At 42.4% G+C, this 16,329-nt stretch overlaps 2 protein-coding genes across 4 annotated transcripts in view; one reads left to right on the top strand and one right to left on the bottom strand.

Annotated features, from left to right (window-relative positions):
* sdccag8 (SHH signaling and ciliogenesis regulator sdccag8) overlaps positions 1-16,329 on the top strand; it is a 67,866-nt gene that overhangs the window by 24,540 nt on the left and 26,997 nt on the right. The window lies entirely within an intron of this gene.
* Positions 9,446-16,329, bottom strand: part of akt3a (v-akt murine thymoma viral oncogene homolog 3a) — a 50,971-nt gene continuing 44,087 nt past the window's right edge. For all 3 annotated transcript variants that reach the window (XM_069538430.1, XM_020089415.2, XM_069538431.1), the window contains 3 exons: positions 15,583-15,670; positions 14,860-14,962; positions 9,446-14,028 (listed from right to left, as the gene is read on the bottom strand). In XM_069538430.1, coding sequence (XP_069394531.1) covers positions 13,943-14,028; positions 14,860-14,962; positions 15,583-15,670 — 277 coding nt within the window. In that variant the 3' untranslated portion in view covers positions 9,446-13,942. The remainder of the gene's footprint in view (positions 14,029-14,859; positions 14,963-15,582; positions 15,671-16,329) is intronic.

The raw sequence follows: 16,329 nt of genomic DNA, 5'->3' as shown, positions 1-16,329 counted from the left end.
TTAAATCACTTAACTTGATATAGTTGCTTCTTATTGAGGGCAGGAGATGTTTGACAAAAACAGAAGTCAACAAAATAGAAAATGCCAAAATAGAAATGCAGGCAATTATTATTTCACGATATATTTTAACAGTGCAACTAAAAAACCTGCCTTTTATTCTATTATTTCTTATGTGATTTGTTTAAGACGTCATATCTTGAAACAATTGGGACCAAGATCTAGATAAAGATCTGCAGCAGAGATAAATATCTGGAACACTGGATTATTGTGGCTCGTAAAATGTTTGCTCCTCGTGTACAGTTGTTTTTTTTCAGTGTAAACAATCCTTTAAATAATGAACTTTGAATACTTTAATTAATACCTGGCTTCCAGCAACAGTAGAATTAGTGAACGTAACTGAAAATCACAATTTCCACATTTCCTCTGTACTTCACATTGAATTAAAAACTCTTTGTATTTATATGAAAAATATCTGATCTCTCTCCATCTATATCAAGAATTATAGACAGTCAGACGTCCCTGTGTATGAAAAAGATCGATGTTGCAGAGAGAAGTTTGTGTGACTTCTCCCCTGTGGAAGATTTGCATCCTCTCCCCCTCTCGTCTCTTATCTCACCCTCTTCTTACCTTCTTGTTTCATTTCCCTTCCCTCTTTGCCCTTTTTATTCTCCAACTTCTCCTCTGCTTCTTCCTCTCCTCTCTTTCTCCCCCTCCCCTCTGCTTTCTGTACCAAACACCACGCAACCTTTCCTCACCCTGCAGCTGTTCGCAGGCTGTTTCACCAATTATCACTACGCATGTACACACTTAGGTCACATACACTGACTCTCTCACACACAGACACACATGTACGACAGACCAACATAACACCAACGCTTGCTTAACCACACATAGTGACAGCAGTGTGTTTGTCAGCCCTCGGTGTGTGTGTGTGTGCAGCCCTTAAAGGAGAGCAGCAACATATACGCAGATGTGCCTGTAGATCCACAGGCTTCACTGAGCCATATGGCCTCCACGAAGAAAGATGGTGCATGCGTCTAAAGGAGAGCAGAGGAGGGAGCGAAGGATGGAGGAGGGATGGAAGGCCATGTGTGGCATGAGCTGTGCAAGCAGTTGTTGAAGTATGTACTGTATGTCTGTGGATGTGTGTGTGTCTGTGTGTGTGTGTGTGTGTGTTTGCACCAGAGGCTCCGGGAGATTGGTTAATGGAACAAATGGTCGCGGCGGGCCGGGGTAGAAGGAACAGGCTTGCTGCTACCACGGGCGAACAGCAAGCCCGGGGCGAGGGCTGCTTCATCTGGGCTCCTGCCACACACACACACACACACACACACACACACACACACACACACACACACACCCACTCACACCCTCTGTCGAACCCACTTCTCCCCCCATCCCCGAACACACAGTGTACTGCCATGCCCCAGAAGCAAAAGGACGCTCCTTGCAAAACTTTTCATTTGCAAATTAAGTTGGCAGCGGCTGGGATGAAGAAAACAGGACAGCTTTCATTTGTCTCATCGTGTGTGTGTGTGTGTGTGTGTGTGTGTGTGTGTGTGTGTGATGAGTTGCAACTGTGTGTGTGATCTGAGCGATAGAGGGAAGATAAGAGAATGAAAGAGAATGAACAAGGTCCAGTTTCAACTTACAATCATGATGATGGTTCACAATCGTGCTCCACAGATTAAAATTAACATCACTGCTCTCACATCATCACATTTTTTATTAACTCAACACATATGTGAGTTGTTGTTTTCATCATCCATTTTCAAAAATCCGACATTTTCATTTTTCATAGAACATCTGCTTCACTATCTTTTTTTTTTAATCCTTGAGGACAAGTTTTTACAGAAAAATAGGTTTAGGCACGATGAGATTTTTAAAAGCAGTTGTGGGTTATTTCTTATTTTAATTTTCCTTTTTAAGTTCTTTCTGAAAACCCACCAGCATCACACGTCTCATAGTTAACCAGGCATTTTCTGAGAAATCTGTCCAAAATAAATAACTTGAAAAAATAAATGTAAGACACTATTGAGGACCTCAGTTTATTATACTTACAGTATATCTCTTAATTTTCCTCCTCCGCTCATGTTCTTACCTCTGGATGGCGCTGATCAGTCATCCTCTCCCCTCCTTCATCTTCCTCTCTTCCTCTCCTCCTCTTCTCATCGTCTCTGCGTTGCCCAGCTGGCTTCTGTAGCCGGGAGCGAATGCAGGGCGGCCTGCTGAAAGAGCATTGTCAAACGGTGGCTTTACAGCTCTATCATACACACAGACGCACACATACACACACACAGATGCACAGATTTGCAGCTCAGATGTCAGGCTGTAGCCAGGGGCTTGCAAGCTGGAGCGTTAACTGTGCAAAGCGTCACATCTCGAGCCCCAGTCAGTGACACTCGCTAACATCTCTTCATAAAACTACGACTAGAAACCTTGTGCAGGAAACACCTGCACCTTCTTTAGAAAAATGTTAAAAGTAATAGCGGCTGAAACACTTTGATGCCAGGGAAGCAAACTTTCAAACACGGGACTTACAAAGAGAGTGAGGGCCTCACGGCACCAAACACTTTGACATTGAATAGATGATATAACAGCCTGCAGCAGCAGCCGCACTGAAACCAATGACAGAATGAAAGCAGAGACGACTTCTGTGCTTGTTCAGAGCTGTTTGCAGCTTTGGTTTTAAAGTCAGGGTAAGAATATATTTCTGTTATCCCTCCATAAACAAATCTGGTTTAATATAGCACAAGAAAAAATACAAATAAAAATGTTAAACCCTGAGGTTTGTTTCTCCACATATCACCCTTCATTTATTATTTCTTCTTCTTCTCCCTTTTAATTGTAATATTCTTTATTTTCACAGTTAAAACGATTGGTTGTATTGTAGTTTAAAAGTGCAGAGAAACGTGCGGATGAAAATAACTCGTTATTGTGACAATGGTGAAATAAAAAAGAAAGAAAATATAACAAATAAATAAATGACAAAAAGAGATTCAAACCCTGAGCTCTGTTCTGTGTTTAACTCATTTGACCAATTAAGTTAATTAATATTAATTAATTAGATTTTTGATAATTAACAGTTTTCAGAAGAACAAATTATTTTGTAATTTGCTATTTACCTCAATAGAGCATTTAGTTTTGTGAAATGACAAATAACCTGATAAAAGTGTGAGAGGCCTTCAACAGTAGTTCGTTCAGCATTTTAATCACAAATCCTGTAATAATTAACATTGGTCAAAATTAGTGCTTTTGTTTTTGTAATGTTTAATTATCCGGGGATCTATTTTCAATCAGTGCAGAGTCATAATACAACTACTTTCTTACTGAGTATTACCTGACTGAAGAGTTCACAGCAAATTGATTTTCAGTTCAGTATAAATTTACAACCAAAAATGTAGAACGCAGCAGCGCACTGTAAAAAATGTAACAGTAATATTGAAGTACATTTGATTTCTATTAAATAAATGTGAACATAAAAAATAGGGGTTTGGTCATTTTAAAGATTTATCCCACTGATAATTTCTTACCCAATCAAATTGTCAGTAAGAAAATTTTCAGCTGCATCAAATCTATAAGTAAAATACATTTTAAAACAAAAGTGTTTCACAGTAAAAGGATCTAGTTTCAAATATCAAATGAAAAAAACCAAAATAAATTGATAAAAACAGAAAAACAAATGATGGATGAAATATTTCATGATGTTATTCTGAAATGTAGAAGCAAAAATAATTAACGTTTTGTTTTCATTTTGAACTGAGATCTGGGAACATTGAAATAAATGTTGGTTAAAGATTTTTATGAAGACACAACCGTGAGCTGCTCCATGTGAAATAAACTGGATGTGATAAACGATAATAACTTGTGTGTTGAAGTGACTCGTTCAGTTTCTGGACACGACAGGTAACTAAAAACATGAGAAAAAGACAGAGAACCAGGCCAGAGTGAGGGAACGTGCGTCGCTCTCCTCCTCCTCAGAACACACAGTGACACTGATCGTGTTTTCATGGCAAACGTACATGTCAGCAAGAGCAACAACTGGCACGACAGGTTGGTGGGGAGGACGAGGGGTGTGGCCTCCGGGCAACACACACACACACACACACACACACACACACACACACACACACACACACACATTCTTGAGTGCAGTTGTGTGCCAGCCAAGATTTAGCTAGAGCGCTGAGGTGTGAGGGTGGTGATGGTGGGCCTCGGATTGGGCAAAATATGCTTAAGTGTGTGTGTGTGTGTGTGTGTGTGTGTGTGTGTGTGTGTGTGTGGCAGCTGCAGCCTTCATGCCCCTGGCAGTGTTGTTGTAACCAGGCAAGCCAAGGCCGTCTGCCTGCATTCTTCACCCCCTAGGCCCCCTGCATGCTCCACACACACACACACACTTACACACACAGTTAGTCCAACAATTGTGTGTTTACAGCTCAGATTTGTCGTTATCTTAAAGTTGGAGTTGACTTGTAGTTGAGAGAAAAAATCTGAATTTCCTCTTTTTGTGTGTTGGTTCTGTCTCGTTGCAGATTTCATCACATCTCTGATTGTCATCGTCTTTACACAGATTTTCTTTGCTGTATTATTCTGAAAATCTTCCGACGTCTAATCCAGGTTCAACGGCTGCAGTTTTAATACACACAGATTATATTCATGACGTTTCTGCGTCAGGTTTCTTCATCGTTTCATTTCAACGTTTGAGCACTTGAATGCGATCGTGTCAGATTTGGGCATATTTCAATATAGTTGCTCTCAGAATCAGGTGAAATGATTTAAAATGCTGTAAATGGAAGTTTTGTAGATCAACCACACACATTTTTTTTCCCCCCACAACCACTCGATTGGTGAAGAGATTTTCTCTCGTCTCTAAAACCACACACATTGACGTGGGGGGGCTTTTCAATGACGGAGCTGAACACTGCTTCCAGTTACTTTCTCTCTGTTTCTCCAACACGACACTTTCCCTTCGGACCGTGCCTTCAGGAGAGATGCTTCCACCTGTAAATAAATATGCAAACAGACAAACATACACAACAGAGTTTAGACACTAGCTGTGGGCTACGACTGATGTATACCACAGAGAGGTGACTGTGTGTGTGTGTGTGTGTGTGGGTTGTAATTAATCTCCTTAGTAGCAGCAGTCAATAGAGAGTGCTGCGGTTGGAGGTGCAGATTGTGAGCAGAGTTTGATTATCGGCCTGTCTGGGGAAATTACTGCAAACTGCCTCCCAGCAAAACTTGTGTTTATTATGTCTGCTGAAGAGCAACACACCAGCAACGCTCGGCTTCAGGTCGTCTCAGTGCATCATTGAGGAATTATCTCCATCGAGGTGTTTGTCCTGCGTGTCAGTGAACTGTGGGATCCAGTAGGTGGTGTCCTTTCACCGGGTCAGTGGGGAGGGGGGGGCGGGGGTCCTACAGACCAGCAGCAGCAGCAGGGAGGTGGAACTGGAACCTTGAAACCTCCTGGTTTCCTCCGTCCCTCCTCCTCTGACACCACAAACTGTCAACCCTGGTTTCTCTCTGAGTTCTCATCCTCGCTCACCTCAACATCCAGTGATCTGTCTCGCTATCAGCTCATCCATCCATCCAACTTTCCTTCCAGCTCGAGCCAGCTTACTCTGTGTGTGTGTGTGTGTGGGTGGGGGGGGGGCAGTGCCCGAGCATTAAGCTGCATTAAGCCCTAATTAATGAGTGTGCCAGTCGATAGAGGCCAGTTATTGGATTTTCTGCTTTAGCTGCTGGAAGGAGTGCTGCTACTGTAATCACACAACACACACAGACACACACACACACACCTGCCTCTGAGGCAGGGTATGCAAGGTGAGAGTGGATTAGAGTCCGTGTGTGGGTGGTCCAGGTACTACTCGTGTTGTGGGGACAAAATCTGTTCACACAATCTCATTCTGAGGATTTTTTTTCTTCCTGATGTGGACAAAAATCAAGTCTCCATAACACGAGATGTTGAGGTGAAGAAGTGTGTAAGGTCAGAGTGAGGGTTGGATCCAGGCAAATGTGTGTGTGTGTTGCATAAGATGGCCAAACTCTGTGTGTGTGTGTGTGTGTGTGTTTCACTGCATTACATAAATGTGCAGATTACAACCTGCAGCAGCTTTAAACATCTTAGGCCGCGACCCGACTGTTTGACTGTTGAGCTCACTCCCTGTCAGGCTCGTGGATCTAAAGCATGTTGACATTTAACGCCGGTGTTTGGATTTAAATTACAGTCCTGTCTAAGAAGGACAAACACACAAATCAAAATTTCACTCTTCTGATGTCTCTGCAGAGAAGAGGATGTTTTCACTCCTCTCTGTTTGTTGGTTTGTGTTTGTTTTGTCGGCAGGATGACGTAAAAACCAGATTCAGATTTTCATGAAACTCGGTGACAGGATGGGACATAAAAAGAAAGAACCCAACACAGTCAGATCTAGATCTAGAGCTGATTGTATTGTTTTCTAGAAAATAATTTTTAGAAAATGTCGTTATTTTACTGGAAATGTTCAGAAGTCAACGGTCAATTTGTCCAAACTATGAGCCTCAATCGGATTCTTGTTCCGTTAATCAACTTAATCAGATCCGATCATGAATTCTTCAGAGAGGGATGATTGTTAACTGTGGCAGTGAGTTGTGTTTCATAACCTCCTCCACACCAGTGAGTGAATGAATCCTCACTGCATCGTCACATTTATCTCTACAAACACACCGAGTGTAAAATATCAGAGAAGCTGCGTCATCACAAAACCTCTGACTGCTGCTTTTTCTCTTTTCCAGAGAAAACAGGTTTGAAGTTTCTGGTTTGTCCACACACACACACACACACACACACACACACGAAGATCAGAGGTTGTGATTGGACGAGGATTGGCATTTTCCCAGCGTGACTCAGATTAGTTTGGTGGCGCGGAGCTAAAGGCCGTCAGTCGACACATTACCAACACTTCCCTCATCAAACATTTACAGCCTCAGAACAGCAGGCTCTATTTCTGACCTTTAGGTCCTCGGCTGTGTGTGTGTCGCTGATATCGGCTGCACTTTCGCTGGTGTATCTCGTGTCTTCATCCACAGCGGGGCTCTTTCTGTGTGTGGGCCCTGCTGCGTCATGCTGTTTGGACGGGGAGAGGGGGGGGGGTGTCCGGTCAGGGGCCTGTGAGCCCTCGGCCTCCGGGTCTGAGATGAAACTACCCGGCCCCGGCATTTGCTCGGAGAGAGGAGCGGTCAGAGAGGGCAGGTTGTGAAGCAGGGGGATGAGGATGGAGGAGGAAGGAGGTTCTTATTAAAAAGGAAGAAAAGCGGGATTAAACCCTGCGGTGGAACAGGGCAGAGTGAGGACAACGTGGGGGGAGAGCACGGAGCAGATTGTGGAGGAGAGTTGGGATGTTCGCCTCCCCCGTCTGTCACACGCAGGCAGCCCCGACACTGCCAACATGACCAGCAGGGCAGGGGCATCTGTCTCCCCCCCAGCTACCTCTCTCTGTCTCCCTCTGCCCCCGAGCCACAGCTCCCTTCATCCCCATCCTCCTCCTCTTCATCACACATATAATTCCCGCAGCCTTATCGCCCTCTGAACCTGTTGAAACAACGAGGGACAAAGTAGGAGATGATTTATTTCACGTTAAGATGTGAAGCAGTGGTTCTCAAAGATTCTTGCTCTCTGGTGTTTAGGTTTGATTCCTCGTCACAGACTGAAAGTGAGTTTGAAGCAGCTCAGCTATTTTTACAGTGAAGAGAAGCAGCTCTGTCAGACTGGATTCATCTATCAATCCAATTGTTCAGTTTGTTTCAAAGCGATTCACAAGATGTGACATCCTCTGCCCTTAACCCTCAGTAAGAGTGAGGGGAAACCAAATCCACTGACAGGGAGAAATATATTCAGAGGTCTATCAGGATCTTAAGTACAAATGAAAATGTCGGAGCTGAGCAGTAATGACAGCTGTAAGAGATTTTCTGGTAATAGTGAGATATCATATCTCTAAGTGATCTAGTTGGAATCATGATCCACCTCCACAGTTGGGAGGAGAAGTCTCTGAACTTCAGCTCCTTTCACAGATGTTTTAGTTTTTAGCCACGGTGTAATGTTGTGTTAAATGGACATACACACGGAATATCCAAATACTTCAAAGTTAATCCTTTAATTTCAGGGTTCATTGTTATATTTATCCACTGTTGTGTGTGTGTGTGTGTGTGTGTGTGTGTGTGTGTGTGTTACAGGAGGGGGGGGTGAGTGACTGAATGAGTGAAAGGATGAATGAGTGAAATAATAGGGGAGCTGCTGGTGGGAAATATCTTAACAGGCAATGCACCCCCACCCCTACCCCCGAAACACACACTCAACACACACACTATTCATACACCCTCACCCCCAAACCCCAGCTGGATAACACCACACACACACACACACACACACACACACACACACTCTGTCTAATCCCAGTGTGCCAGTGAAAGAGGTGATTGTCTGCGGCTGTGTCAGAGGGGACGCACTAATTGGAACGTCCCACTAATTACACAACACTCGCACAACTTTCTCACACCACTGTTTGCTCAGTGTTACATCATGTCATCACACCGCCAATGATCAAATGTTCAGACAAACTCACGTAGAGTAAAAAGCACGTCAACATGACTGCTGCTATTTATTGGTGTCGCTTTCATTTCAGGAAGAAAATTTAAAATGCCTGAAAAAAGTAAAAGACGCTAAAGTGATGTGTTAACATGTCGTATTTAAACCCACAGATATTCAGTTTATGACCGTGTGATGAAGAAACATCTCCTGACATTGTAGAAGCTGGTACAAACACATTTTTACCTGAAAATTCAGAACAATGATTTATCATTTATGAAAATACTGAAAATAGTTTTGGATCGTGGCTTTATGTTTCGGGTTAGTTTGATCGTAACAGCTATTTTTGTGTTTTAAAGTACAGTACGTAGAGATTTAAGTCAGTTGTGTGTAAAATCAGTGAGAAGCCGTTTGTCTGGTTCTGGATTTACTGAAAAACGCATTGTCTGTACTTTGTCGTTAAGATGTGAGTCAGACATTGAGATTCCAGCTCTACTGATGTGATTGTCTCTCCAGCTTCCCAACAGCAGACGAGTGGATTCTCTGTCCACGTGTTTCCTGTTTCCTCCTCTTCATCACCACCACTGCTTCTGTTTGGATCCAGATGTTATTTATGGTTCTTACTGAGGTCGATGTGCAGGGAGACATGGACATACTGTATCTATGAGCTCTGTGTTCACTTTGTGTCAAACCCAAATGACTTTAACTGTGAGGTAGTGAGTGGTCACGTGTAGCATGTGGTGGATTAAGAGTTAACAAGACACATTTTCTGAAAAGTAGTTTTTCTGATTTCAGTTCTATTTTCATTTGAGCAGAGCTGAGAAAGTTCAGGAGGTTTTAAATCTCATTTTTCACCACGAAGCAAACAGTCGACACCACGGCTGCAGATTGACATAGTGCTTTATTGAAGCTGTCCGTAAGAAGGAAAATAATGTGCATCCCTATCATATACATTTTATGTGTAAAAATACTAAGGATGTACAGTGTAAAAAAACAGCTTCATGTTGATGGTAATTTGTTGTCTTCACATCCCGGCGGCCTCAGCGGCCAGCAGCACTGCGTCCTCACAGCATGAGGGACAGAAAAAGGCTGTTTGATCTGCTTTTCTGTGAACCCGTCCGGATCTGCAGAGTTTCCCTGACGCTCACTCAGAGTCGACGTCGCCTCGTAGCAGAGTCGACTCCGGCGCCTCGGGGAAACTGCCCTGCGAACAGCTCAGAGCTGTCCACGAACGTCTCGCACGACTGTAAAGCTACAGTAGATGGACATGGACATGAGAGTAAAACTGTTACACTTTCTAATATTTGTATGTTTGCTGTTTTTTTTGTTTGCTGTTTATAAATAAATGCATCCCATGCTTGTTCATGTTAATAACCATGATGATAGTAGACTAGTACCAGAGAGAAGGGGGGGGGGGGTTCTGTCGCAGACATGAGGTCAGACACTCTCAGAAAATCCTTCCAAACACTCGAGCCGTTTACTTATCTGCAATAAATGCCAGGCGGAGAAGTTTGTGATTTTGGCTGACGCCGTCGCTTCATTAACAACGGTCGAGATCAACACGGAACAGCGAAGGTCTTTTAGAGGATTTAACATATTATTCAAATACTCTTGGAGTCAGATCTGTTGTGTGATAGATGAACAGTACAAACAGCAGCAGCAGCTTGAAGAGCGAACGCTGTCAGTGCAGCGTCAGATATCGATGTCGAGGGCACCAGTAAAAGCTGTGAGGAGGCGGACACTGAATTTCTTCTTCCAGTGAAACCACCTCTGTAGGGTGAGAACAGTGAATGTGCCCACGACTGGTTCATAGTCTTTAAGTGAAAACCCACATGGATGAGGAGGATCACTAAACTCCACCTTCTCTGGAGGTGGAGGGAAAACATTTCTTCTGTCGTGGTCTCTGACCTTTGACCTCTGAACTTGAATCTGTTGAGGGCTGAATGAGAGTTTGAGGGAGAAGTGTTCGGCAGAGGAAGGAGTCAGAGGCATGAGTGGAGTTGTGGTGACGGCTCAGTGAGCCTCATTCAGGACACACTCTGCAGGGACAGCACTGACTCGTCTCTGGCATGTGAGACACGATCACCCGGGTCTCGCCAACTCGAGACATCAGAGCAGCATCGAAGCTGCCTGTCGTATGTGGAGGGAGGGTGCTTTAAAAAAAAAATCCTCATTTTTCTTAAAAACATAAAAAAAGCTAAAAACAAAAATCTCCTTTTAAAGCAGAGCTGAATCAGATTCCTCTGAATCATATCAAAAAGTGATGGATGTGAAAGTGCTGTGGCCAAAGATACAAAGTGGTATTTTATGAACTCTGGCGTCTAATGAGTTTGGCGTTGAGCGTGCACATGCAGCTAGAACTCCTCAGTCGCTCACAGACCTGGGTCAAATCAGAGCTGAAATCCTTCCAAATACTTGGGAGCGCTTGCCTGAGCCTGTGGAAGGTGCCAGCTGGGTGGGATTTGTACTTATTTTTGAACTTTTCGGCTACTTCCGCTGTGCCAGACAGGCCCAAGTGATCACAGAAAAGTATTTTTCATAAGAGTTCTGTGTGCCACTTTGACTCAGGGCTGGTGCTGCGGAGAGAGTAATACAGCATGCAGGCCTCTTTCACTTTCTGCCTTTCGCTAATTGCAATTCAGTTTATGTGCAAGAGTAAATCATGTGGACTTAAGAGCAGCAGGAAAACAGGTAATGTCGTTTAAGATCTGTAAAGAAAAAAAAAACCAAAAAAAAAAACAACAGAGGCATTTATTTTCGAACAAAGTCTCTGAAGAGTGAATCCGCAGAGTGAAACACGACTACGCCCCCTCACTGCTAAACTCACATCAAATAAATTAAACAGAAAAGAGAAATTCAAGTTATATCAATGATCATAAAAACATTCACATAAATAGAGTGGAATGCAGTTTTCTAATGAGAGCGCAGCCCCTGGTGTTTTTAATTCACGTCGTCCTCTTTGTCGTTTGACATCTTCCACATGTTTTGGATTTTTTTAAAATATATTTCAGATTTTTTTCTTTTTTCTTTTTACTCTTAAGTGCTGGATGTCAATGTTTTTTCATGATTCTGAGCTCAACCGGCCCGGAGTTTAAAATCTTTGTTGGTCAAACTGGAAGACAATGACGACAAAACAATCGCAAAAACAAACAGGACCAGAGAAATGTTGGGACGCGTTAAAGATGGACGAGAGTCTCATGTGAAGATCCGACACACACTGACCTTTAAACGCTCCCTCGTGCCTCCACTTCGACTTCCTCCTCTCATTCACCTCGACGCACTTAGTTTAGTCTCCTTCCACACTTCCTGCTTTACATTCTGTGCTGCACTCGTTTTCTTTTCGACTCAACTTCCTCTTTCTCTCTGAACTTCACCGACTCGAACCTGTGACCAGATTAAACGTGGCGGACATTCCTGTCAGTGTCAGGTGACGCGAGCCTTCACGCTCAACACCTGTGGGATGATTTGGATAAAGCTGAAGAAGAATTTCATATCCTCTTCTTGTTTCTTTTTTTTTTTTAATCTGCTCACAGTAAACTCTCGTCATCTTTTACGCGTCCCGTCACATTTTGGTCAGAAAACAACACACAAACATTTAAATAAACGATGGAGCAGGAAGGCTATCTGCTTTCCCTCCTACATTCTTCAGCCATTTTTGTTTCTTGAGGTGCCTTTTTTTTCTTCCTCTCAGCCCTAAGAAATAATTATCTCTAGAATAACGTAATAACAATAGAAAAAGTTAAATATAAAACCGATGAGTAGAACAATAAATAGAACATATATATATTATAGCCTTTGCTGTGATTGGTGTAAACCCAAAACGTTTTAAGGGGAACCACCTCATCAACCATTTTTTTTTTCTTTTAAAATCCTTCATAAGAAAGTCACAGGTAACAGGAGATTAACAGATACCTCGCTCGTCGACACGTCATAAAATATCACATTGTAAATATTTCATATTGTATCATTCATGGAGCCGTTCACCTGTACACACTCTCTCTGCTCGTCACTGTGGACCTGTTGTCCTGGACTCTTATTTTTCACACTGCGGTGAATCTGTCCCTGCTGCGGTTTCCCTTTCCTGCACAGTGACACACAGAGGTACAGTCGTGTGCTTCCCAAAGCCATGATAACAATATGTCACAGTAAAGCTTTCCATCGTCCATGCTCAGTACCCTTTCGCTTTGTGTTTTCCCTTTTGTGACAGAGACTGAAACTCAGAGGGACTCATAGCTGTTGAGAAATAAATAAAAAAGAAAGAACTTTTGGGAAGGGAGGGGGGGGTCGTTAAAAAGGCCCTCTCCTTTTTTCACCTCTGCAATCACAGATATATCAACCACCTTGCACTGCATTGTGGGTAACGTAGTAAAGCTCACGGTTTGGGAGCTTCATCCTTCTGAGCTGCTGTGCTTTGAGGTGCGATCTTCAACACAAACCAATAATAATAATGATAATAATAATAATTATAATAATAGTACCTCGCACACGCTCACACAAACATCACATCATCTGGATCTACAGACATGTAGTGGTAACATCTGTACTGCAGCTGTAAACGCACGGATGTGAATACAGGTGGTTTGATGTGTAGCTGGCGCCTTTGTAATGACCTGCAGCATCAAGCTAGTAGTGTAGCACCGGGTTTTAGAAGTATAGCAGTAGTACCTGTAGTAGTTGTAGTAGTAGTTGAAATAGCAGCAACAATAAGAATGAATTGCACTGAGCAAAACCTGAGTCGAATCCTGCTCGGTGACACGAGGTGTGCACGATTCTGCTCGCTGACGACAACTGTTTCCTCAATGCCAGGCAGCCTCAGTCAATCCCAGATGTATTAATTACGTAAGGACATGAAATCAGAGCCGAGTGTCTCGCTGAGTCTGAGAATCTGTTTGCAAAAGCCTGAGATACAACCGGAAACGGCAGTTTGGGTTCGAACGACTTAAAACGCTGTATCTCCCTCGTACGGATCGGAAGCCACAGAAACGTCTCCTTTTAAAAAAAATCCATCAGCTGTCGTCTAACTTGATCAGAGGTGCTTGATTTTAGTTTGTCAGGACCCACATACGTCAAAGCACAGCAGGCCACCGGTGATGCTCCTGTCATTAAAGGGACATTACATAGTAAGTGATCACATCACAGCTCGGATCACCTGGGGATGCAGTGCAGGATTTAGAGGGAAATTTTGCTAAATTTTTCTAAAGATGGATTCACAAAATCAGAATAAAGAAATAGATAGAGAGGTGAAGAAGAGGAGGAGAAGGGCTAAATCCTTCAAGTCATTGTTTTTGGGTCAGTCCAAAGCTGTGGGTCTTTTTTTTTTTGTCCCACACTGATGACCTCAGAGATCAGCTGTGATGCCGTCACCGCGTGACGGACTGATCATTCCCGCCCGCTGGCCGAGTAGGAGAACTGTGGGAAGTGCGGCCGTCTCTCGTTGTCCAGACAGTCCATCCCGTCCTCGTCAACTAAGAAAGAGAAAAAACACAAGAGAAAGTTCGGAGGAAATCAATCTGCAAATTGCCGCGTTGATTTCATGATCCCAGAATAAAACTCAACACGACAAACCGGCGTGTTTGTATTGTGCTGCAGATTTAAACAGAACACAATTCAATTAACAAGTGGCTCTTTGAGGTGCAAATCTGCCGCTGACTAACTGATGTGTGACCTACAAAAACAAGTGGAACCTACACGATCGTGCACAGAAACACGTCGCTTCCACTCATGCATAATTCAGCGCTGAGCATTTTAAAACTGCTATCTGTGTCTGAAAAGGCTGTGAAGAGCCACATGTGCCCTGAGGACTATTACAGAGACACTTGAACAAACACACAACAGCACTTTTGAGTGCTTGTTCCCCTCAGTTAATTCAAGAGGAAATGTCTCACCTGAAGAAAGAGAAGGAGCAATGATTAATTTAATAAAGCTGCTGGAATTAAAGGGAGTAAAGTTTTATCACTATCAGCTGCTTGAGAGATTAAATCTATCTGATGTGCAGCCCGATCATTTATTGAGATTATGCTCTATGCTGCAGAGTTTGTTCTAAATCTATTCAAAAATATATCCCACATATAATTTTGGTCTTTTCTAACAGTAACATTTAATATTTAACTCACTTGATAAACAACTCAAGGACAAACGTCTTTTTTTTCCCCCTCAGTCTGTTTATTTCTATATTTATCTCGTCGCTGAGAATATTTGCAGCTCTGTAAATCCTCAAAGTGAGATTCCGTCAAGTGGTAACGTGGGCATATGTTTGTGTGTACATGTGTGAGGAAGAGAGACGGGCAGAGACTCACATTTCTCTGGTGGAGTGACGGTGATGGTCTGGGCTGTGAACTCCTCGTCAAAGTATCTGGTGTCTGTCTCCGACGTCACCTGAGGCTTGAAGGGCGGGACGAGCTGGGAGGGAGAAGTGAGCGGGGACAGGATGAGGACAGATTAGACAACAGTACATCTACAGAACCGCTGCTCTAAGGACGACAAACTCTGGACATTTCAAAACTAAATAAAAGCTCCTTGATATGATGAAATAGAACCAATTGAATGGCAAATATCATAATGAAATAATTATGATTATAATAAAAGTGAATACAGTTTGAAAGTATATATAAAGAAAGCAGACAAGGCATACAATTAAAATTAAAGTAAATAATTTGAAAATAATTGCAGCAGTTCAAAGTCTGGATCAGGAGAATCAGGACTCATCCAAAGCTAAAGTGATAAGATACGTTTTTAGATGGATCCACAAAATAATCCATTTAAGAAGGTAGTTTATTCCACCAAACTAAATAAAGGACGTGCAATGACTTGTAAAAGCCACCAAATGGAGTAGAACCAAGATATTCACTTTTATTATAGTGCAGTATGAGATATATCAAATCACACAACAACCATGCACACAATTTAAACTTCAAATGCAGGGAATTAAATAACTGCACATCTTTACAATAAATAAAATTGATTATTTTCTACCATTCTGTTCTGCCTTATAACAAATATTGCTCTGTCCCTAACTTTACCTTTTTATCGTAGACGTCCTGCCAGTCAACACCAGTGAAGAAACTGTGTCTCATTATTTCTTTAGCATCATCTGGTCCTCCACCGAGCCTGGAGAAGAGGAGAGAAATATAAAAAACATGACAACAAACAGGTCAGAGGAAGGAACATTTGATTTGAACCGACAAGAACAGGAAGTGATCAAAGTGATAAAAGTAATGAGAAAGTGAGATATTCATTACTTTCTTTAGAAAATAATCTTATTGCTCGCTTAAATTGAGATCCAGTCACAAAAACCAGGTCAAATATTAGGTGAATGAGAAACAAACACTGCCATCAGTTAGGAAAAGACAGTACTTCTTTAAAAATCTGCAGAACAGCACAGTTTGAAAAGATTCATCAGGGAGTTCTCCGAGATGTTTGCAAAAGCTTTGTGTACGAGAACCTTGAAATCTGCTCACTATGTGTAACCGAGGAGAAGAGCTGCGGTTTTAGAGGCGAAGGACGGTCGAAGCAGTTCAGGGTTTTTATAGTTAATTGATTCATAAAAAGTCTTCTCTTTACCTTTGGCACAGAAATGTGAATAGAGCGGATCTAATGTTTGTTCATATCCCTGATGAAGGTTGTGTTCACCTTGTAAATAAATATGGCAGCATGAAGTGAGACAGTATTTTAATTTGTATTCACATCAGGAGCTTTTTTTCTTTCAGTTTTTTTAAGATAAACTGAAAAAAAGAGGTGGTTTTAATTGTGAAGGATAAGAATTATAC

Source organism: Paralichthys olivaceus, chromosome 14 (assembly GCF_024713975.1).
Source record: "Paralichthys olivaceus isolate ysfri-2021 chromosome 14, ASM2471397v2, whole genome shotgun sequence".
NCBI classification, from domain to species: Eukaryota; Metazoa; Chordata; class Actinopteri; order Pleuronectiformes; family Paralichthyidae; genus Paralichthys; species Paralichthys olivaceus.
The sequence above is the reverse complement of the archived record's forward strand: the minus strand, read 5'-3'. Positions and strand labels throughout refer to the sequence as shown.